The 23131-nt window shown below is 59.2% G+C and overlaps 1 protein-coding gene across 1 annotated transcript; it reads right to left on the reverse strand.

The window, feature by feature from the left end:
• Window positions 1-1172: 1172 nt before the first annotated feature.
• Window positions 1173-20941, reverse strand: IFNLR1 (interferon lambda receptor 1). The gene is made up of 8 exons (XM_029080293.1): window positions 20937-20941; window positions 13147-13181; window positions 8156-8279; window positions 5851-6032; window positions 4169-4311; window positions 3568-3727; window positions 3053-3183; window positions 1173-2488 (listed from the first exon to the last, which is right to left on the reverse strand). Exons 1-8 carry the CDS (start codon window positions 20939-20941, stop codon window positions 1667-1669), a joined length of 1602 nt encoding a protein of 533 aa, XP_028936126.1. The 3' UTR covers window positions 1173-1666.
• Window positions 20942-23131: the final 2190 nt, after the last annotated feature.

Consider the following 23131-nt stretch of genomic DNA (forward strand, 5'->3'; position numbering starts at 1 on the left):
CCTTCTCCTCCTCGCCCACCCCGGGGAAGCGGAAACCCGGTGTCCCCGGCCTCTTCCGGAAGGCCGAGGCGGGGCTCCTCTCCGGACCCGTTCACCTTCCCGCCCGACGCCCCGCTCGGCGTCCGGAGGGGCGGGATCGGAACCCACCCCCCCCCTCGTCCAGCCGAGAGCCACGGGGCGCCCGGCTTTCCGCCTCCACTCCCCTGCCCTCGACCTCCGCCCCGGGCCGTGCCCGGGCGGCAGGAGCGGGAGGACTATTCTGCGGCCTGTAAGAGGTAAAAGTCGAGTACTTGAGAATTATTTTTTCTAAAAAAATAAAAAATTTTTTTACAAAAGCATATTCTTTCAACTCACAGAGCGGGACTGGCCCTCCATGCCCAGCTCCACGGCAGGGAGAGGAGGCCCACGCGGGCAAAACCGCTTCGGGGAAGGCGCTGGGCGAGGGGCCTCCGCCCCCACCCAGCGGGGGGACCCTCGGGCCAGCAAGGGCGGGGCGGAGGTCCAGTTTAGGTCAGAACACTCGGAACCCCGAAGGCGTCGAACCCAGCCCGGCGGCCGGAGACAGCCCCAGTACCCGGGTAGGGAAGCAGCGCGGCTCAGTGAGACGGCGCAGGCTTGGGAGTCGGAGGTCATGGGTTCTAATCCCGGCTCTGCCGCTCGTCAGCTGGGTGACTTTGGGCAAGTCGTTTCACTTCCTCTGGGCCTCAGTCACCTCCTCTGTAAAATGGGAAGACTGTGAGCCCCGTGTGGGACAACCTGATTACCATGTATCCTCCCAGTGCTTAGAACAGTGCTTGGCACATAGTAAGCGCTTAAGAAAATGCCATCATTATTATTATTATTATTATTATTACCCGCGGGCAGAGAGGGGGCAGGGGAGGGCGCTGCTCCACCCAGGCCACACATCACCCCCTTTTGGCCGTTTCAGGTTAGCCCGGTTCAGCCCTGCCAGCACATGGGTATTTCACACCTCTGCCCGCACATAAATGCTCTTTCTCTCTCTCTTTCCTCACTCTCTCTCTTCTATCTCCTCTCTTTTTCTCTCTCCCCTCCTCTTTCTCTCTCTCTCCCCCTTTTCTCTCCTTTTTCTCCCCATCTCTCTCTTTTACACACACACACGAGCACAGTCCCGGAAGTCAGAGGCTCCACCACGGCAGTGGGACCTTGGGGGGGGGGGGCCTTCGCTTCTCCGTGCCTCGATTTCTTCATCTGTAAAATGGGCATTCGATACCCGTCTTCCTCCCCTACTCGGACTACACGCCCCTTACGGGGCAGGGGCCGTGTCCGTATCTGATCATCTCGCCTCTATCCCAGTACTCTGGGCAGCGGCGGGGACACAGTAAGCGCGTGAGAAGTACCACATTACCGCTATCATCCACGAGGCGGATGTCTGGCTTGCTCGGGCCCGGGAGCCGGGGCCACCCCGAGCCCAGACCCCCTCGGGGGAAGGGCACTGGCTCCCACAGAGAGCCGGCCCGTAGCCGACGGGAGTCGATCCCGGGCCGGGCTCCGGCCTTCGGCCTTCCTGGCTCAGATGCGGGGCCGTCGCGGGGAGGGACGGGAGGCCGACGAAGCCGGCCAATCGCCGAGGAGATCGGCCGCTCACTGCCCGCCCTCTGGGTCTGCCGAGGCCCCCGGGGATCGGCGTGAGTGTCCGGCCCGCGGGTCAGCAGCCGTCGCAGAGCTCTCGGCTCCTGACCACGTAACGGCCGGGCTCGCAGCCGGGGGGCCTGACCCTCGGGCAGCTCCGGTCCTCCGGGCTCCCCGGAGCCGCGTTGCCGAGCCCCGGCGGGTCCAGAAATGCCGCCTCCTCCTCCTCCTCAGACCCCAGCGAGGTCTCCTCGTCCCCCGAGAGACTGTCCGGGCCACTCGCCGTGGCAAAGACCAAGGTCTGCAAGGAGATAAAGAGCTCCTCGGGGTCGAGAGGGGCCTGGGCGCCCCCCTTCCTGAGGTCCCGCATCTTGGGGGCATCCCAAATGGAGGCAGAGGGGCAGCCTCCCAGCCCCCGGGCAGGGAGAGGCGCCCACTCCGAGACCTCGGGCATTAGGGGGACATCGGCGTCCCGGCTGGGCTCCCGCTGCCTTTTCCTGGTGGCGTAGCCATTGGCGGGGGGCTTCCCCCGGGACGAGGAGGAGCCGGCTGAGCCGGAGGGGCCTCCAGCCCCGGCCTCCCCCGCGCCGCACCCCGAGCCGGAGCGAGGGGCCGGGGACCCCCCACCCTCTACCGATTCTATCTCCCCCAGGGCAGGCGCCGAGGCTGACGGCGTCCCCTCCAGGAAGGGTGGAGGCTTGAGGTAGGGCCGGAAAACATCTCTGTCGTCTTCATCTTCCTCCTCCTCCTCCTCTTCTGAACCGGGGGGTTCTCCGGCAGGGGGCCTGGGCTTCCTCTGGGCAGCGGCGCCCTTCCTGGGGCAGACCGTCAAGATGCCGAGGACATCCAGCGTCCTCACCTCCGAGGGCCCGATGGGGAGTCTGGAGCCGGAGAAGTCCTGTTGGAGCGGTGGGAGAGGAAGAGGAGGAGGAAGAAGAAGAGGAGGAGGGAGAGGAGAAAGGCACGAGCGGGTGGTTTAGATTTAAAGGCACTGCGGGTCTGCGATTAGGACGACCCGATTCTCTGCCTCAGGCCTCCCCGGTCCTCCCCAAGCTCAGCGTGGGCAGGGAACGTTTCTGCCCAGTATGTGGTATTGTACCCTCCCCGACGCTCAGTAGAGCACGGCGCGGTGACGGAGCACGGCCCCGGGGGTCGGAAGGGCCCGGGCTCTAACCCCGGCTCAGCCACCTGTCGGCTGTGTGGCCTCGGGCCCGTCACTTCCTCCTCTGGGCCTCAGTTCCCTCATCTGTCAAATGGGGATTAAGACCGCGAGCCCCACGCGAGACAGGGACGGTGTCCGACCCGATCCGCTCGTATCCACCCCGGCACACGGTAACGGGTTCGGGAAGCCTGGGGCGGATGGTCTGGGGGGTAGGAAGGCTGGGGCAGGAAGGGAAGGAAGGCTGAGGCGGGAGGGGCACGAGGCCCGGGGCAGGAAGCGGGGGCCGTTCTGTTGACTTACCAGAGCCCCGGGCATCTTGGCCTGCCTGGTCCAGGCGGCCCTGAGCAGGAGGCCGGAGATGGGCGCGCACAAGAGCAGCAGGAGCACGAGCAGAGGCAGGCCCACCTGCAGCAGGAAGGCCCCCTTCTCCTCTGGGCGGGGAGAGAAGCCAAGCCCTCAGGACCCCAGGCGGCCGCCCGCCCACCCCCAGCATCCGACCCCATCCCACTCCCATTCCACCCCTCCTTCCCCGTGCCCCTCCCTACCTCCCACCCCCACCTCTACTGGCCCAACCCTGCCCGGCTGACCTCGGGCCGTACCCTCCCCCCTGCTCCTACTCCGGAAGATTCCCACCAGACCGTAAGCTCTCCGAAGGCAGGGATCGTGTCCTCCTCCTGTAGCGTACTCTCCCGAGCGCTTCAATAAGTACCACCGATCGACGGCCGCTGCGTGTCGTCCCTCCCGCCTGCCCAGCCCGAGCCAGCTCCTCCCCGCCTCTCCTCGACTCCCCCCGAGCCCCCGCCGCGGAGCCCCACCCCTGGTTCCCAGCTGGAGGCACTGGGGCGCCGAGAAGAGGCTGTGCTTGGGCGTAAAGATGGTGTAGGTGGTCCTGGCGCTCAGACAGTAGTTCCCGCTGATGGCTGGAGGGGTGCTGATCTCCACCACCTGACCCACGGGGTTCCCCGGGTACTGCATCTGTGGGGGAGGGGGCGGCCGTGGCGGTCACCGGCCGGGGGGGGGGGGCGGGGGGCGGCCCAGGAGCCGGGCGGAGCGGGCTGGAGACCGGGCAGGATGATGATAATCATCGCGGTATCTGTCAAGCGCTTACTGTGTGCCAGGGCCTGGGCTAAGCTCTGGGGTGGATAGAAGCAAATTGTCTCCCATGGGGCTCCGGGTCTCACTCCCCATTTTCCGGCAACTGAGGCCCAGAGAGGGGAAGTGACCCGAGCAGGGTCATACAGCACACGTGTGGCAGAGCCGGGATTAGAGCCAACGACTTTCCGACTCCCGGGTCCGGGCTCTGTCCTCTTCGCCGTGTCGCTGATGGACCGGGGGTCCGAGCCCTCCCTCTGCCCCCGACTCCCCCCCCCCCCCCCCGGCTCCCAAGTCCGCCCCCGCTCCCGGCCAGGCTGGTACCTTCTTGGGCCTCCCGGCCTCCCAGAAGTCCACGTCGTACTTCAGGGGCTCCAGGCTCTCACAGGCGGGGAGGGGGAAGGTGGCGTTGACGATTAGGGCGGCTTCAAGTCTCCGCACCTCCAGGATGGGAGGGGCCAGCTCCACTGGAATCAATCGGTCATTGACCAATGGAATTTAATAACGATAATAATAACGTTGATGTCTGTTAAGCGCTTACTATGTGCACGGCACTGTTCTGAGCGCTGGGGTAGACACAGGGGAATCAGGTTGTCCCACGTGAGGCTCCCGGTTAATCCCCATTTTACAGATGAGGGAACTGAGGCACAGAGAAGTTAAGTGACTTGCCCACAGTCACGCAGCTGACGAGTGGCAGGGCCGGGCTCTTTCCACTGAGCCGCGCTGCTTCTCCAGTCACTACGTGCGGAACACTGTATTAAGCAATCGAGAGAGTCTAATACGACAGAATTTGCAGAAATGTCCTCCGGAAGACAACGGCTGGGTCGGGCCAGCCCATCGGGGGGACCCAGAATGGCCTTGCCTGGTCCATCCCCCTGCCTCAGAGCCCAACCCCCGACACATCATGGTTTTTGATAAGGGTTTACTCTATGCCGGGCACCGTACTGAACGTTGGGGTACCTATGAGATCGTCAGGTTGGACACGGTCCCCGTCCCACCTAGAGCTCACAGTCTCAATCCCCATTTTCCCGATGAGGTGACTGAGGCCCAGACGAGTGAAGTGACCTGCCCGAGGTCACACCGCAGACAAGTGACGACGGAGCTGGCATTAGAACCCAGGTCCTTCTGATTCCCCGATGGATCAATCGAGGGTATTAGCCGAGCGTGTTTTGTGTGCAGAGCACTGTACAAAGCATTGGCAAAATCATATTATAATCGAGTTGGTAAACACGCTCCCTATCCACAAGGAGTTTTCAGTCTGCGTCGGTCCTCCGCCCACAACTCTCCCTGAGGGCCCCCCCTCAGCTCTCCTTCTCTCCGCCCCCCACATCCCATCCCTCTGCGCCAAACCCGACTACAACCTCTTCCAGGAAGCCTTCCCAAATTAGCCCTACTGACCTCCAAGCACTTAAGGGAGTATTTTTGTGAAAAACTGCAGATAGTCGCACAAATTGAGAAGCGGCGTGGCCTAGTGGAAACAACACACGGGCCTGGAAGTCGGGGGACGTGGGTTTTTCATCGCGGCTCTGCCACGTGTCCGCCGTAGGACCTCAGGCGAGTCACTTCGCTTCTCTGTGCCTCAGTTACCTCGTCTCTAAAAGGGGGACCAAGACCGCGAGCCCTATGTGGGACAGGGACTGCGTCCGACCCGATTTGCTTGTATCCACCCCAGCGCTTAGTACGGGGCCTGGCACACAGTAAGCGCCTGGCAAATACCACTGTCATCGTTATCATTACTTTTGCAGAGGACTGCACCGGGTGCTTCGGATCCCGCCGTCTCTTCTGCGGGACACGTCACACGGCGCTGGGAACGGCACCCTGCCCAGAGCCGACGCTCGGCTCGGGACCGACGGACGGATTGGCCGATGGGAGTCGGGGGCTTTGAGCCCAAGGGCACGTTGGGGAGGAGCAGGGCCTGGGATGCAGTCGGGGTTCACCGTGCAGTTTGGGGGGTGGGAGGCACTCGGGGACCACCTCCCACCGGGCCAGGCCCCCCACTTCCTCACCGTCGAATATGTAGTCCAGGTACTGGGACTCGGCCCAGGGAGAGCGGGCTCCGGGGGTCACGGCCCGCACCCGACCCTTGAACTTGATGTGCTGGTTCTTCACCAGGCAGGTCAGGTCGCACGTCTGCCGGGCCCGCAGGTGACACGGGGGCACCTTCCACCACCGCTTCTGGTTCTCAAAGCTGAGCGGGGACCGGGAGCGTCGAGTCACTCGCTGGCCACTTCCTCCGGGGGGAATTCCCTCAGCCACCCCCCTCCCGCCCGAGGCCTTCCCCGACTAACTTCCCTCCTTCCGGGGTGGAAATTCCAAATTCCTCCACCCTCCCGGCTCTGCCCCCCGGCCTCCCGGGGGACCTGGGGCGAGTCGCTTAAACTCTCTGCTCCCAGTTTCTTCCCCTGCAAAGCGGGGGAGAATGATTCTTGCCGTCTCCCTCTCGACCGGAGATGGACTGTGGATAAAGTGATAAGTGATAGCAGAGCCCCCTGGCAAAATAGGAACGCAAATCGTGTCCCGTAAGGTGTTCAAGGGGCTTCAATCCGGGGCATTGACGGAAACGGTAGGGCTCTGTCCAGGGCTGGGTCCCGGCCCCGGCCTAGGCCCCGTGAGCCAATATGGAGGAAGGCAAGACGCGAGCCCGCTGTCGGGCGGGGCTTGTCTCTATCTGTTGCCCAACTGTCCAGTCCAAGCGCTCAGTCCAGTGCTCTGCACACGGTAAGCGCTCAATGCGACTGAATGAATGGACGAATGAAGGCTCTCAAGTCCTCGAAGTGAAGACAGACTAGCACCACAAAGATCATAAACGGGAGATGACAAGTGACTGAAGCCCCGGGCCGAGAAATCCCGGTAATCCAAGGGTCAGGAACCCAGAGACAAACAGGAAACGGGGATCAGAGTTTCCCTGAGTGGAGTCATGTGGACTGGGGGAGGAGAGGGACCGTACTCTGCCCCGACTGGTAGAGTCCTGAGCAGGCCTGGGAGACCCAGGACCGAGGGCCCGCGTTGGGCCGAAGCGGGAATCGCTCGGTCAGGACTGGCCCGGACCTTCCTCCCCACCACGCTGAAAGGTTTCGAGGAACCGGGGGCTCTGGCTTCCCGCTAACCGGGGTTGTCTGGTGGACGCTTGGGGCTACGGTAGTCCCAGAAGCCAGCCCAGTGGCCTCCGTCGCCCCATTAGCCCCCAGGAAACGGCGGTCGTCCCAGCAGCCCCCCGGAAAACAGCGGGTAGTCCCAGCAGCCCCCTAGGAAACAGCGGCAGTCCCAGCAGCCTCCGGGAACAACACTAATCCCAACAGCTCCCTGGGAAACGGCAGCATTCCCAGCAGCACCCCGGGATAGACGGCAGATCCGTGCAGACCCGAGTCCCCGTAAGGAGGCCTGGACGGGCCCCTACGAGGCTCTGTTTCTTGGTTCTCCCAGGACCCTCCCTGCTTTTGCCCTCTGTTGGCTCCAGTTCCCAACAGGCAGCCCCAGCACGTGAGCGAGTAAGGAGTCTGGGAAGAGAGAGGCTTTATCGACCCATCAGCTGAGCGCTGCCTGGGTGCAGAGCACCGTACTAAGCGCCTGGGAGGGGTCACTGTAGCAGAGTGGGCAGACGCGACCCCCCGCCCACGATGAGCTTATCCGACCGGGGATAGAAGGAATAGCCCAGGTGGAGCCGGGGGAATCCGGGGAATGAAACCTAAAGGAGGGAAGGTCGGGGCCCAGAGAGAGGTAGGCAGTTTTCGGCCGCTGGGTCGAATCCCGAACCCAGGACTTTAGTTTTCCCCAGGCCCAAAGTGGGACAACCTGGGGGGCCAAGCCTACGCCAGAACCCGGATCTGAGGGCCAGGTGTGGAGCTACAAGAAGAAGATCATTCCCTGAATCAAGAGTATTTAATGGACACCTACTGGGTGCAGAACACTGTTTGCAGAGCACCGTACTGAGCGTCTGTTGTGGGCAGCGCACTCCGTTAGGCTCTCGGGAAGGCACGTACTAGAAGATAACCGTCAGCGCTAAGGGTGACGTGTCGGGACGGGAGCGAGGTGAGGGAGGGGAGGCCCTTTCGTCTCCTGCCACTAAGACCCCAGGCAGGGGGAAGTGACCGGCAGGATGGCGGGAGGAGGGGAGGTGGAGGAAGAGTTCCGCTCTGTGTAAGCTGGGGTCTGCCGGGGTCTGCGAGGCGGACCCCCGAGTCCTCGGGCCGGAGGGACCGGGGGTACGGGGGGGGGTCCTCTCATCCCTCCCCCCGCCTCCACACCCTCCCCGAGGGACGGTCGGGGATCCCCGGGGACCCCTCGGCCACATCCCCGTCGGCCGCTTCCTACCTCTGGTAGTTGACGCCGTAGGAGACGTCCGGCGGGTAGCCGGGGGCTGGGACCCAGACCAGGAAGATGCGGAAGTTTCTGGACAGCAGGGTCACGTTCCGGGGCGGGGCCAGCCCCAGAGCATCTAGAGAAACACAAGCGTCGTGGCTCCGGCCTGCCTCTCTCTCTCAGATTCCCTCCGCCTTCCGCCAGGCTCGGGATCGCGCGTGTGTCTGGAAGTCCACCGGGAAGGGCTCCGGACACGAGGGTCCGAGGCAGGGGCCCGCTTCAGCCCGGGCGGGGGTCCGCGGTTTGCTCGGTGACGATTAATGTGGGTCTCCACACCCCCGCTAGGCCGTAAGCTCGTCGTGGGCCGTCACGGTCCGCTTAGGGTTGCGCTGTACTCTCTCAAGCGCTTAGTACAGTGCTCCGCACGCCGTAAGGGCTCAATAAATACGACTGACTGATCAGACCCCACCCACGGGGCAACGCGGCCGGGGGCCGGACCGGACCGGCGGTTCGGGGACCCGGGCGCGACCGGCTGTGTGACCTAAGCCCAGTCGCTTAACCTCTCTGAGCCCCAGTTTCTTCCCGCCCCAATCCCCTCCCCACCAGGGTGGTGAGGAGGTTGGCGCGAGGATTCGGGTGATGGAGCTGCGAGGTTTGGGGGGAGCTTTTGGTTTTGTGGCAATCCCCGGGAGTCCGGCCGTTTGACCAGTCTCCCCTTCGACGTCTGTGCGGATAAAGGGGGCGGTCAATCTACCAACATCCGTGATACGCTGGCTGGAGGGGGAGGAGAGGTTCTGCACACAGTAAGCGCTCACCGAATACGACTGAATGAATGAATGCTCTGCGCCCAGTAAGTGCTCAATATATTCCACTGATTGATTAAAGGGTCCAGAGCCAAATGATCAGGCAACACAGAAGAGAGAGGGAGTAGGGGGAAAGAGCGCTTAATTACAGAAAGCCTCTTGGAGAGGTGATTTTAATAAGGTTTTAGTGGTGGTATGTTCTATCTTCATTCATTCGATCAATCGTATTTATTGAGCGCTTACCACGTGCGGAGCACTGCGCTGAGCGCTTGGGAGAGGCTAATGTAACAACAGACACATCCCCGGCCCACAACGAGCTCACAGTCTAGATTAGGAAGTCCAGACTACAGACTGTGAATATAAGAATACGAACATGCGAAGCGGGGAGGGAGCTCCGGGCCAGAGGAAGGAAGCCCCCTCCAATCTGGCTTCCGTCCCCTCCACTCTACCGAGACTGCTCTCTCTAAGGTCACCCATGACCTCCTTCTTGCCAAATCCAATGGCTCCTACTCCATTCTGATCCTCCTTGACCTCTCTGCTGCCTTTGACACTGTCGACCATCCCCTCCTCCTCCATACCTTATCTCACCTTGGCTTCACGGACTCTGTCCTCTCCTGGTTCTCCTCTTACCTCTCTGGCCGATCATTCTCGGTCTCCTACGCCGGAGCCTCCTCCCCCTCCCATCCTTTAACTGTTGGAGTTCCTCAAGGGTCAGTTCTTGGCCCTCTTCTGTTCTCCATTTACACTCACTCCCTCGGTGAACTCATCCGCTCTCACGGCTTTGACTACCATCTCTACGCAAATGACACGCAGATCTACATCTCCGCCCCTGTCCTCTCCCCCTCCCTTCAGGCTCGCATCTCCTCCTGCCTCCGGGACGTCTCCACCTGGATGTCGGCCCGCCACCTAAAACTCAACATGAGCAAGACTGAGCTCCTCATCTTCCCTCCCAAGCCCGGTCCGCTCCCAGACTTCTCCATCACCGTGGATGGCACGACCGTCCTTCCCGTCCCGCAGGCCCGCAATCTCGGTGTCATCCTTGACTCGTCCCTCTCGTTCACCCCACACATCCTATCCGTTACCGAGACCTGCCGGTTTCACCTCTACAATATCGCCAAGATCCGCCCTTTCCTCTCCACCCAAACGGCTACCTTACTATTAGGGGCTCTCGTTATATCCCGGCTAGACTACTGTGTCAGCCTTCTCTCTGACCTCCCTTCCTCCTCTCTCGCCCCGCTCCGGTCTATTCTTCACTCCGCTGCCCGGCTCATCTTCCCGCAGAAACGATCTGGGCATGTCACTCCCCTTCTTAAACAACTCCAGTGGTTGCCTATCGACCTCCGCTCCAAACAAAAACTCCTCACTCTAGGCTTCAAGGCTCTCCATCACCTTGCCCCTTCCTACCTCTCCTCCCTTCTCTCTTTCTACCGCCCACCCCGCACGCTCCGCTCCTCTGCCGCCCACCTCCTCGCCGTCCCTCGGTCTCGCCTATCCCGCCGTCGACCCCTGGGTCACGTCCTCCCGCGGTCCTGGAACGCCCTCCCTCACCTCCGCCAAACTGATTCTCTTTCCCTCTTCAAAACCTTACTTAAAAATCACCTCCTCCAAGAGGCCTTCCCAGACTGAGCTCCTCTTCCCCCTCTACTCCCTCCGCCATCCCCCCTTTACCTCTCCGCAGCTAAAGCCTCATTTTCCCCTTTTCCCTCTGCTCCTCCACCTCTCCCTTCCCATCCCCACAGCACTGTACCCGTCCGCTCAACTGTATATATTTTCGTTACCCTATTTATTTTGTTAATGAATTGTACATCGCCTCGATTCTATTTAGTTGCCATTGTTTTTACGAGATGTTCTTCCCCTTGACACTGTTTAGTGCCATTGTTCTCGTCTGTCCGTCTCCCCCGATTAGACCGTAAGCCCGTCAAACGGCAGGGACTGTCTCTATCTGTTGCCGACTTGTTCATCCCAAGCGCTTAGTACAGTGCTCTGCACATAGTAAGCGCTCAATAAATACTATTGAATGAATGAATGAATGAATGAACGTGGGCGAGGGGGTCGGGGGTGAGATAGACGAGATCGAGGTACAGTGGGGAGGTCAGAAGAGGAGCCAAGTGTGTGGGCTGGGCTCTAATAAAAAATCAGGGCGATAAGATAGGAGGGGGTGACCTGATTTGAGTGCTTTAAAGCAGACGGGGGGCGGGGGGGGGGGGTTCTCTTCGGCAGGGAGATGGCCGGGCGACCTCCGGAAATTCTCGAGGAAGAGGGAAGATGTGGGCTGAATTTTTTATTTTTAGAAAAATGATCCGGGCAGCAGAGTGAAGTATGGACTGGAGAGGGGAAGAGACGGGAGGCGGGGCGATCGGCGAGGAGGCTGGCAAGGCGGGACGGGACGAGCGACGGCATTAAGGCGGTAGCTGTTTGGATGGAGAGGGAAGGGTGGGTTTTAATAATGTCAATGTTGGTATTTGTTAAGCGCTTACTATGTGCAGAGCACCGTTCTAAGCGCTGGGGGAGATACGGGGCCATCGGGTGGTCCCACGTGAGGCTCACAGTTAATCCCCATTTTACAGATGAGGTAGCTGAGGCCCAGAGAAGTGAAGTGACTTGCCCACGGTCACACAGCTGACAAGTGGCAGAGCGAGGAATCGAACCCACGACCTCTGACTCCCAAGCCCGGGCTCTTTCCACTGAGCCGCGCCGCTTCTCTTTTGCCATGTTGCCAAGGTGGAACCGCCAGGATTCGGTGACAGACGGACCGTGTGGGTTGGATGAGAGAGAGGAGTCTTCGAAGCCCTCAAAGACTTAACAAAATCACATCTCCAAGAGGCCTCCTCTATTAAGCCTTTTCCCCCCGCCTCGCTCTGTCTTCCGCATCGCCTACCTGGATCTGGACCCCCTAAGCACCCCCCGCCACCCTCAGCCCCCCGACCCTTTAGGTACAAATCCGTAATTCACTATCCGTCTCCCCCTCTAATAATAATGATGACGGCATTTGTGAAGTGCTTATCGTGCGCCAAGCGCTGGCCCAAGCGCTGGGATAGATACAAGGTTTTCAGGGTGTCCCATGTAGGGCTCACGGTCTTCATCCCCATTTTACGGAGGAGGGACCTGAGGCCCAGAGAAGTGAGGCGGCTTGCCCGAAGTCACACGGCTGACAAGTGGCGGAGCCGGCATTCGAACCCACGACCTCCGACTCCCAAGCCCGGGCTCCGGCTCTGCCACGTGTCAGCTGTGGGCAAGTCCCTTCACTTCTCTGTGCCTCGGTGACCTCGTCTGTCAAATGGGGATTAACTGTGAGCCTCACGCGGGACAACCTGATGACCCTGTATCTACCCCAGCGCTTAGAACGGTGCTCGGCACATAGTAAACGCTTAACGGATGCCAACATTATTATCATTACTATGTGCCCAGCACCGCTCTAAGCGCTGGGGTGAATACAGGGTCATCAGGTTGTCCCCGGTGGGGCGCCCCGTCTTCATCCCCATTTTCCAGATGAGGTCACTGAGGCCCAGGGAAGTGAAGTGACTTGCCCAAAGTCGCCCGGCTGACAAGCGGCGGCGCCGGGATTCGAACCCACGACCTCTGACTCCCCAGCCCGGCCTCTTTCCACCGAGCCCACCCCAGGGTGATGATAATAATCATAATGTTGGTATTTGTTAAGCGCTTCCTCTGTGCAGAGCGCTGTTCTAAGCGCTGGGGGAGATCCAGGGTCATCGGGTTGTCCCAGGTGAGGCTCACAGAGAATCCCCATTTTATGGATGAGGTCACTGAGGCCCAGAGAAGTGAAGTGACTTGCCCACAGTCACTCACTGTCTCTATCTGTTGCCGACTTGTCGTGGCTCAGTGGAAAGAGCAGGGGCTTTGGAGTCAGAGGTCATGAGTTCGAATCCCGGCTCGGCCACTTGTCAGCCGGGTGACTGGGGGCAAGTCGCTTCACTTCTCTGGGCCTCAGTTCCCTCATCTGGAAAAGGGGGATGAAGCCTGGGAGCCCCACGTGGGCCAACCTGATTCCCCTCTGTCTAGCCCGGCGCTTAGAACCGTGCTCTGCACATAGGAAGCGCTTAACAAATACCAACATTATTCTTATTAAGTCGCTTGAGTTCGCTGCGCTCGGGTTGCCTCCTCCGAACGAGGGTGGTGCACAGTGCTTGGCACAGAGTGAGCGCTTAGCAGATGGAAGGGGACGGAGGAAGAGGGTCCTACCTGGGGCGGGGAGCAGGAGGGGAACCAGGGCGAGGAGGAGGAGGAGGCCGGAGGGGGCGGCGGGCAGGCGAGCGGGCATCCTCTGCCCCTTCTCTCTCTCTCTCTCTCTCTCTCTCTCTCTCTCTCTCTCTCTCTCTCCCCCGCCTGGTCACGTGGGGGAGGCCCCGCCCCCCGCCCAAGCCCCGCCCCCACCCATGACCCCGCCCCTTTCCCAACCACGCCCCCTCTCGGCCACGTGTGAGCGACGCCAGTGGCCCAGGCCCCGCCCCCTTCGGCAGCCCCGCCCCTCCGTTCGGTCACGTGGGAGCCGCTCAGGTGGTCCCGGCCCCGCCCCCTGGGGTGGCCCCGCCCCCTCCAGTCTATCACGTGGGGGGCGCTCAAGGGGTCCGGGCCACGCCCCCTTCACCGAAGCCGCGCCCCCTCCACCGACCACGTGGGAGGCGCTCAGATAGGCCCGCCCTTCCCAAGGCCCCGCCCCGTACCCAAAGCCACGCCCCCGATCACGTGGAAACTCCCGGAGAGTCCAAGCCCCTCCCCCTTCCGTAGCCACGCCCCATCCTCTAGCCACGCCCCTCCACAGACCACGTGAGAACGACTCAGGGAGTCCAGGCCCCGCCCCCATCCAGTAGCCACGCCCCTGTTCCCCCTAGCCACGCCCCTCCACCGACCACGTGGGAGCTACTGAAATAGTCCAGGCCCCGCCCCCTCCCCAGCCACGCCCCCTCAGGCAATAATAATAATCATGTTGGTATCTGCTAAGCGCTTACTATGTGCACAGCACTGTTCTAAGCGCTGGGGTAGATACAAGGTCATCGGGTTGTCCCACGTGGGGCTCACAGTCTTCATCCCCCATTTTCACAGTCTTCATCCCCCATTTGACAGATGAGGGAACTGAGGCACCGAGAAGTGAAGTGACTTGCCCACAGTCACACAGTTGACATGGGGCGGAGCGAGGATTAGAACCCACGACCTCTGACTCCCCAGCCCGGGCTCTTTCCACTGAGCCACACTGCTTCTCACCTGTCAGTCAGTCAGGGAAGCAGCGCCGCATAGTGGTTAGAGCCTGGGCCTGGGAGTCACAAGGTCGTGGGTTCTAATCCCTTCTTTGCCACTTTCATTCGTTCATTCAATAGTATTTATTGAGCGCTTACTATGTGCAGAGCACTGGACTAAGCGCTTGGAATGGACAAATCGGTAACAGATAGAGACCGACCCTGCCCTTTGATGGGCTTACAGGCCAATTGGGGGACAGACAGACAAAAACAATAGCAATAAATAGAATCAAGGGGATGAACATCTCATTAAAACAATAGCAAATAAATAGAATCAAGGTGATGCACATCTCACTAGCAAAATAAACGGGGTACGTGTGGCCTCGGACAAGTCGCTTCACTTCTCTGGGCCTCAGTTCCCTCGTCTATAAAATGGGGATTGAGACCGTGAGCCCCATAAGGGATGGGGATTCAATTTGCCTGTATCCTCCCCAGCGCTTAGTACAGTGCCTGGCACAGAGTAAGCGCTTAACAAATACCGTCATCATCATCAGGCAGACAGGCAGGGCCAGGCTGCTGAGGTGGCCAGAGGTCACGGGTTCGAATCCCGGCTCCGCCGCTTGTCAGCTGTGTGACTGTGGGCAAGTCACTTCACTTCTCTGTGCCTCAGTGACCTCATCCATAAAATGGGGATTAACTGTGAGCCTCACGTGGGACAACCTGATGACCCTGGATCTCCCCCAGCGCTTAGAACGGTGCTCGGCACATAGTAAGCGCTTAACAAATACCAACATTATTATGCGTCCAGGGCGCGTGCATTGCTGGCTCAGTGCCCCCGATCCACACACCGTAAGCCCCCTCCCCTTTTAATGACATTCCTTAAGCACTCATTCTGTGCCGGGCACTGTACTAAGCACTGGGATAGATCCAAGATCCCCCGGTTGGACCCAGTCCCCGTCTCCCATGGGGCTCACGCTTTGAATCCCCATTTTCCGGAGGAGGGAACTGAGGCACAGAGAAGTGAAGTGACGACCAAAGTCACGCCGCAGACGAGGGGCGGAGGCGGGATTAGAACCCAGGTCCTCTGACTCCCGGGGCCGGCCTCCTTCCATGCAGCTTGCCCCATGCCCGAGGGAGGGAGGGCACGATCCAGGCTTGTGGGAGGGTTTCCTGGGCCTGTCCCTCCCTGGGGTCGGGGCTGAGTCAGAGCCCGGCTTGGGCCGGGTGAATAGGCAGCGGAGCCTAATGGGCTGGAAACTGAGCCAGGCCTCCGCTGGGTCGGTCACACCCAGCCGGGCGACGCCCTCACATACACCTCCGCTCCGCCGCAAGCCTCAAGCTCCCCGGACCCTCCTGGGAATTTTCTCCGTCCCCTGCCCCTCACGCCGTGATTTGGGAAAACCTCGCCCGATTAATGATAGTAAGTGGGAGGGAGAGCAAGTATCGAATCCCCATTTTATGAGGAGGCGGAGGCACAGAGAAGTTAAGGGACTTGCTCGAGGCCACAGAGCGCCCTTTGGACCGTAAGCTGAGGGCGGGCAGGGAACGCGTCTCAATTCTGTTCTGTTGTACTCTCCCAAGTGCTCTTCACAGTGCTCTGCGCACAGCAAGCGCTCCATAAATAGGATGGACTGCTGGCATGCCGGATACCACGGACGCCTGGGCTTGGCCCTGCACGGACTAGAATTGCCCACTTGTTCATTCCAAGCGCTTAGTACGGTGCTCTGCACATAGTAAGCGCTCAATAAATACTATAGGATGAATGAACGAATGAATAAAGGGGTGGGGCCGGGTGGGGTTGGGGGTGCATTCATTCATCCATCCATCCATTCATTCATTCAGTCGTATTTATTGAGCGCTTCCCTTGCGCAGAGTGGCGGGGGCTGGGGGCTGTGGAGTTGCTGAGGTGTCCCGCGTAAATGGCGCCCTGGCTCGAATGCGGGAGGGATTTAGACCCAGCCGACCCCAGGGATCATACGCTGTTGTATTTATTGAGCACTTCCTGTGGGCAGAGCACTGTCCTAAGCCCTGGGCAGAGGACAACATAATAACAAAGCAGACGCATTCCCTGCCCACAACGAGCTTACGGCCTGGCGGAGTTCTAGAGGACCAGAGTCTAGAGGACTTTGGTTTCCGAGAGCAAGTTATTGGGCTGGAGTTAGGCCCGGCTCTGCCGGGGCGGAGCTAACCGGCCTAGGCCGGGTCAAATTGGGCCTTTGAACCTGGGCAGGGCTCTTCTCTCCTCCCCTAGCAGAAAGGGGTAGTGGGTTTACCAACACCCCCCGCCCCAGGGACCAGATCTGCCGGGGCCCGAGAGCGGCATCCGATCCAGGGTCTCCGCCCCAACCCTCCGCCTTGCCGGTCAGGAGCCTAGTGGAACGAGCACGGGCCCGGGAGTCAAAGGAACCGGGTTCTAATCCCGATTCTGCCTCATGCTCGCTGTGTGACCTTGGGCAGATCACTTAATAGGGCAAACGCCAACCTGGCATCTAGTGGCATTCAGCGGGCTGGCATCCTCTAGACTGTGACTCGCTGCGGGCAGGGGATCTGTGTTTTAGTGTTCTGTTGTACTCTCCCAAGCGCTTAGTACAGTAAGTGCTCATTAAATACTATCGAATGGTCTTTACACTCCCTTCCCTCCGCCTCCCCGGAGAGGCCGAGCCAGCCCACCCTCACCTGCAGCCCCCTGAGAAACCTGCCGCCAAGCCAGACATTTAAGAAAACTTTGCAGAATTCACACCCCTCTCCTCCCTGGAAGAAGCGGGTTTCAAGGCAAAAAAACAATAACGCTACTTACGGTACTTGTTAAGCGCTTACTGTGTGACAAACACTGTTCTAAGTGCTAGGGTAGATATAAGATAATTATCCCCCAGGGGTCTCCCAGTCTTAATCCCCATTTTATAGATGAGGTAACTGAGGAAATGAGAAGTTAAGTGACTTGCCCAAGGTCACACACAGCAGGCATGAGGTGGAGCCGGGATTAGAATCCAGGACCCCCGACTCTCAGGCCCGTGCTCTTTCCCCAGGCCACACCGCTTCTAAAATTTGCCCCTGAATCCGATACTCGAAACGGGTCTTCGCTCCCCACCTGATGTTTTTTTCTCTTCCTCTTTCTCTTCCTCTTCCTCTTTCTCTCCCTCTCCCATCTCTCTTCTCCTTCTTCCCCCCTCCCTTCTCCTCCATCTCCTTCTCCTTCCGGACCAAGTCCCCGTCCTTTGCTTCCCTCTGGGTTTCCTGCCCTTTCCAGAGCCCCGGATGAAGGCCCCAGTGGGCAGTTGTTGGGACGCCTCCGGGCAGAGGGAGGCTTGGTGCGGGAGGAAATGGCCTTAAATTGCAGCAGGACAGAGTTGGCTCAGGCACAAGGAAGAGCTTCCCGACCGTCAGGGAGATGTAATATCAAAACGGGTTAATGGAGGAAATACCGTCGGCAAAGAGAGCTGCAAAACTCCGCTTCCCAAGGATTTCCCTTGAGGGCGGGGGACGGATTACGCGGGTGCTCTCCCGGAGGCAGGGGCCCGGACCCCATGACCTCTGGGGGTCTCTCCCAGCTCTGGCACTTGACTGAGGAGAGGAGCCCCAATCCGAGAGCGCGGCTGAGCTCCCGACCCAGAGTCTGAGGGTTTAGACGGGACGGGCTGACGCCTCCCTCTGGGTCAGGGGTGAGGCCTGTGGGCCCTGGGTTGCGTGTGTGCCTGGGTGTGGACGTGTGGTGTGCGTGTGCACGTCCGGGGGCGGCCGGCCCTGCCCCCGCCTCGATGACTGTATCAGCCTCCTTGCTGATGTCCCGGCCTCCTGCCTCTCCCCACTCCAGTCCCTACTGCGCACTGCCGCCCGGATCATTTTTCTATAAAAACCTTCAGGACACGTTTCCCCCTCCTCAAGAAACTCCAGGGGTTGCCCATCCACCTCCACATCCAACAAAAACTCCTCACCGTTGGGTTTAAAGCAGTCCATCGCCTCGCCCCCGCCTACTTCACCTTGCTACCCTCCTCCTCCAACCCAGCCCGTGCGCTTCGCTCCTCTAATGCCAACCTTCTCACCGTCCCTCCACCTCGTCTATCTCGCCACCGTCCACTTCCTGCCTCTGCTCCGGAACGCCCTCCCTCCTCATATTCGACGGACGATTATTCTGCTCCCCTTCAAAGCCTTACTGAAGGCCCACCTCCTCCAAGAGGCCTTCCCTGACTAAGCCCTCCTTTCCTCTTCTCCCACTCCTTTCTGCCTCTGATCTACTCCCCTTATTCATCCCTCTTTCCCAGCCCCACAGCACTTTTGTCCATGTCTTTTGTGTATTTATATTAATGTGTCTCTCCCTCTAGACTGTAAGCTCGTTGTGGGCAGGGAACGTGTCTCTATGTTGTTATATTGTCCTCTCCCAAGCGCTCAGTACAGTGATCTGCACACAGCAAGCACTCAATAAATACGACCGAACTGAAAGAATGAATGAAATTCTACCAGCTCGGGGGAATCTGGAAGAATTTCACCTTTGGCCCAGTGCACTCAGTCAGTCACTCAAATTTACTGAGCGCTAACTGCGTGCAGAGCACGGTACTGCTTGCTTGGGAGAGGCCAATATAACAGCCCGTGGTTGGGTAGGGATTGCCTCTGTTTCCGAATTGTACTTTCCAAATGATTAGTACGGTGCTCCGCACACAGTAAGCGCTCAAGAAATACGATTGAATGAGTGAATGAATGACAGTCACATTCCCAGCCCGCCTCGAGTTTACGGTCTAGGAGGGGGGACAGACACGAATAGAAATAAATCCAAGTACTGGTACGGACGCAAGTGGTGTGGGGCTGGGAGAGGGGATGAATGAAGGGAGGAGATCAGGGCGGCGCAGAAGGGAGTGGGAGAAGAGGAGAGGAGGGATTAGTCAGGGAAGGCCTCTTGGAGGAGGGGGTCTTCAGGAAGGTTTTGAAGGGGGAAAGAATGACGGCCCGTGGGATGTGCCCAGGGCCAACGGGGCGGAGAGGATCCTCTCCTCACAGCAGAGGGCAGTGTCAGCTTGGGGACCGAACCCGGACTCCACGCCAGGACGCCTGGCTCTGGTCTCCTCCCGACAGGAAGACCGCTCCGTGCCTCAGTTTCCCCATTTGCAAAGTCGAATCTCTGCTCCACCTGAGGTTCGACAGCCACGGGGAGTAGGGGAGCTGGGAAACAGAAAGGGAAGAAGAACGCACCCTTTCCCCCAGACACCGGTTCTGAAAAGCGGGCGCCGCCAGCAAGAAGCCTTCCCTGACTACCCTCTCCTCTCCCCAAGCTCTTGATCAGTAGAGTGAGAATACACGGTCCTGCCCTCAAGGAGTTTACTTTAATCCCTGAAAACCAGGGGCAGTGCAGCGCTTGAGAGAAAGGCCAATTTGTATGTGAATTTTGAGATCGATTAAGCGCTTAGGGTGGATCATAGCTGAACCCTGGGGTCTCTAAAGCATAACTGTTTCTATCTGTTACCGATTTGTACGTTCCAAGCGCTCAGTACAGTGCTCCGCACATAGTAAGCGCTCAACAAATACTATCGAATGAATAATCGGGCTGGAGCCTCTCCAATCTCACCCGGAGAAACCGGAGGGTGGAATGGTTCGCTGAAGGTCCGGTGGCCGCGAGCCCGTCGTGGGCAGGGATCGTCTCTCTTTGTTGCCGGATCGTACTTTCCAAGCGCTTAGTACAGTGCTCTGCACACGGGAAGCGCTCGCTAAATACGACTGAATGAAATGAAAGAGAAGCAGTATGGCCTAGTGGCAAGAGCCCCCGCCTGAGAGTCTGGAGACCTGGATTCCAAACCCCGTCTGACCTCCGGCAAGTCACTGAACTTCCCTGGGCTTCAGTTTAATCATCTGTAAAATGGGATTGGATATCTGTTCTCCCTCCCCCTTAGACGGCCAGCCCAGGGTGGAGCAGAGACTGTATCCAACCTGCCTATCTTGTATCTACCGTCCATGCTCGGCGCTTAGTAAGTGCTTAACCAAAGCCACGATTGGGGTTGTAATTATCATTTCAGCCCCTCTGAAAGGAAATTGGCCAGCGTCCTCCTTTCACCTACGGGCCCCTCGTAGGCTCCCACGGACCCAAAGCACCCGTGAGATGAGGGAGGAGCTGCAGCCCCGGCCTCCCACGGGGGCCTGAGCAGATCTGCAATCCCTCCCCTCCCTTCTTCCTCTGCCCCCACCCCTAATGACACACCTAGCACGGTATTCATTTCCCTAAAATCTTTCTTCTGATGAGCCCAGAGCACTTTCCCATCTACTATCTCAACCCCAAGGGGCATTGTTATCTTCATTTTCCAGATAGATAAATCCCAGGCCCAGAGAGGTTAAGGGACTAGCTTAAGGTCACACACTGGTGGACCCTAGAATAATAACTGTGGTGTGTGCTGAGCGCTTACCGTTTGCCAGCACCGTAGTGGATGAGTTCGAATCCCGGCTCTGCCGCTTGTCAGCTGTGTGACTGTGGGCAAGTCGCTTAACTTCTCTGTGCCTCAGTTACCTCGTCTGTAAAATGGGCATTAACTGTGAGCCTCACGTGGGACAACCTGATTCCCCTGTATCTACCCCAGCGCTCAGAACGGTGCTCGGCACACAGTAAGCCCTTAACAAATACCGACATTATTATTATTATTATACAAGCGAATCAGGTTGGACACAGTCCCTCTACCCTCCATGGGCTCGCAGACTTAATCCCCACTTTACAGATGGGGTAACCGAGGCCCAGAGAAGAGAAGTGACTTGCCCAAGGACACACAGCGTGAGGTGGAGGCCGGATTAGAACTCACGCCCTTCTGACTCCCCGGCCTCCTCTACGCCATGCCGCTTCCCCTGAAGGCGAGAAGGCAGGTCGCCTGAATCGCGTCTGCGTCACTGTATTCGAGTACGGTGCCCCGCACGCAGAAAGCGCTCAATAAATACCGCTGATTGATTGCCCGTCGGCCTTAGAGAGAGGACGGACTGGACGGCGAGGTAACAGACGGGACTGAGCAGGGCTGGGCCAGGCCCGTTTCTCCGCGGGACTGCCGAGTGACTTTGGGCCGGGCACGACCTCTCTGGACCTTTCCCTTAGGCGATGCCCCCGCCCCTCCAACAGTCCTCCCGACTCACTGGGCCCGGAGGATGGAGCTTGGGCAGTGGACAGGTTGGCACCACCTGGCAGATGGTGTCGCTAGCTCCAGGCCAATGTGGGGGGCTGCTATTTGCAAGGCTTCCTCTTAGTGGGGAGACCCAGAGCCTGCATCCACTCCTTAACTGGGGGGAAAAGGGAGGGACGGGCTCGACCCGGTTGTCGAGCTGTCCAGGTAGGCCGGGTCCCGTCCGGAGAAGAGAGTCCAGGCCGGGAGCAGGCTGGGAAACCATCCGAAAGGACCCTCCAGCCACGCATAGCATTTCAGCCGAACTTCCCTCCGCCTTTGAAGAAGGCCCGGCCGTCCCCGGGGCTCCTTGGGCCCTTTGAAGTTGCTGTAAAACCTCATTTAAAGAATTATGGGATGAGGCTGAGACAGAGACAGATTAAGGGCCCCCGCAGAGCCAGTGTGGGGACAGGGACTTTGGAGGTTTGCCCTCCTCCTCCTCCTCCTCCTGCGCTGCTCCTCCTCCTGAAGGAGAGTGAGTGTGTGTGTTTATATGTGAATATTGGGGTGGGGTGGGCTGAAAAAACTGACGGGAGAGGTGGGCCTCATCCTGGCCGACACATCTCCGCTGCTCCCTCCCTGCTTCTCCCAGCGGTGTCCCCTTTTCCTCCCTCCCTCCCGCATCAGTGGATTTTATCGAGCACTTTCTGGGTGCAGAGCACCCTATTAAAGCGAGAGAGAGTATGCACAATAGAGCTGGTAGACAGGATCCCTACCCTCCGGGAGTTTACAGTCTAGAGGGGGGCACGGGCATTAAAATGAATTACATGTAGAGGAAAGCTGTAGCACGGAAGGTTAAGTCCCTAAGGGTTATGGGGCTGGGGTTGGGGTGAGTATTAAAGTGCTTAGGACGTGCTTGGCACATAGTAAGGGCTTAAGAAATACCATAATTATTAAAGTGCTCAAGTGCATAGGCAAGGCCAAGGTTGAATAGGGTGGGGAAGGGAGGGATTAGTCAGGGAAGGACCCCTGAAGGAGACGTGATTTGGGGAAGGTTTTTGAAGGCGGGCAGAAGTTGGAGAGAAAGGAGGAGGGAACTCCAAGAGGATGAGAGAAAGGGTTGGTAGGTGAGATAGCAGCGTGGCTCAGGGGAAAGAGCCCGGGCTGGGGAGTCAGAGGCCCGGGGTTCAAATCCCGGCTCTGCCACTTGTCAGTTGGGTGACTTTGGGCAAGCCACTTCACTTCTCCGGGCCTCAGCGACCTCATCTGGAAAATGGGCATTAAGACTGTGAGCCCCATGTGGGACAAGCTGATCACCTTGTACCCTCCCCTGCGCTTAGAACAGTGCTTTGTGCATAGTAAGTGCTCAACATTATTATTATTAGATAGAGGAAATCGATGCTCCCTGTTAGGATTCTGGCCCCACTGGGATGGGCCGGACCGCAAAGGAGGCTGGAATGAATGGACTAGAATGAACGGGGCTGGGCAATGCCCGTTTCCCGCTTGGATGTGACACGCTGTGTGACTTATGGACTGGGCCTCCCTCTCTGGGCCACCCTCACGGCCCCGCCTACTCATAATAGCCCCGCCCTCATACCCCATAGCCCCGCCCCCGGCCCCCCCCCCCCCCCCCCCCGGCCTCCCCTTCCCTCCCATTCCCTCTCTACCCCAAGGGCGTGGGCTTCGGAAAGAATGTCCCCCCTCACACCCTTCGACACACCTAGCCTAGGGGGAGAGGAGGAGGAGGAGGAGAAGGAGGAGGAGAATTAATGAAGAAGAAGGAGAAGAATAAAAGAAGGATAAGGAGGAGGAGAAGGAGAAGGAAAAGAAGGAGAAGAATGTGGAGAAGGAGAAGAGGGAGGAGAAGGAGAAAGAGAAGGGGAAGGAGGAGAAGGAGAAGGGGAAGGAGGAGAAGGAGAAGGGGAAGGAGGAAAA

This window comes from Ornithorhynchus anatinus, chromosome 16 (assembly GCF_004115215.2).
Source record: "Ornithorhynchus anatinus isolate Pmale09 chromosome 16, mOrnAna1.pri.v4, whole genome shotgun sequence".
NCBI lineage: Eukaryota > Metazoa > Chordata > Mammalia > Monotremata > Ornithorhynchidae > Ornithorhynchus > Ornithorhynchus anatinus.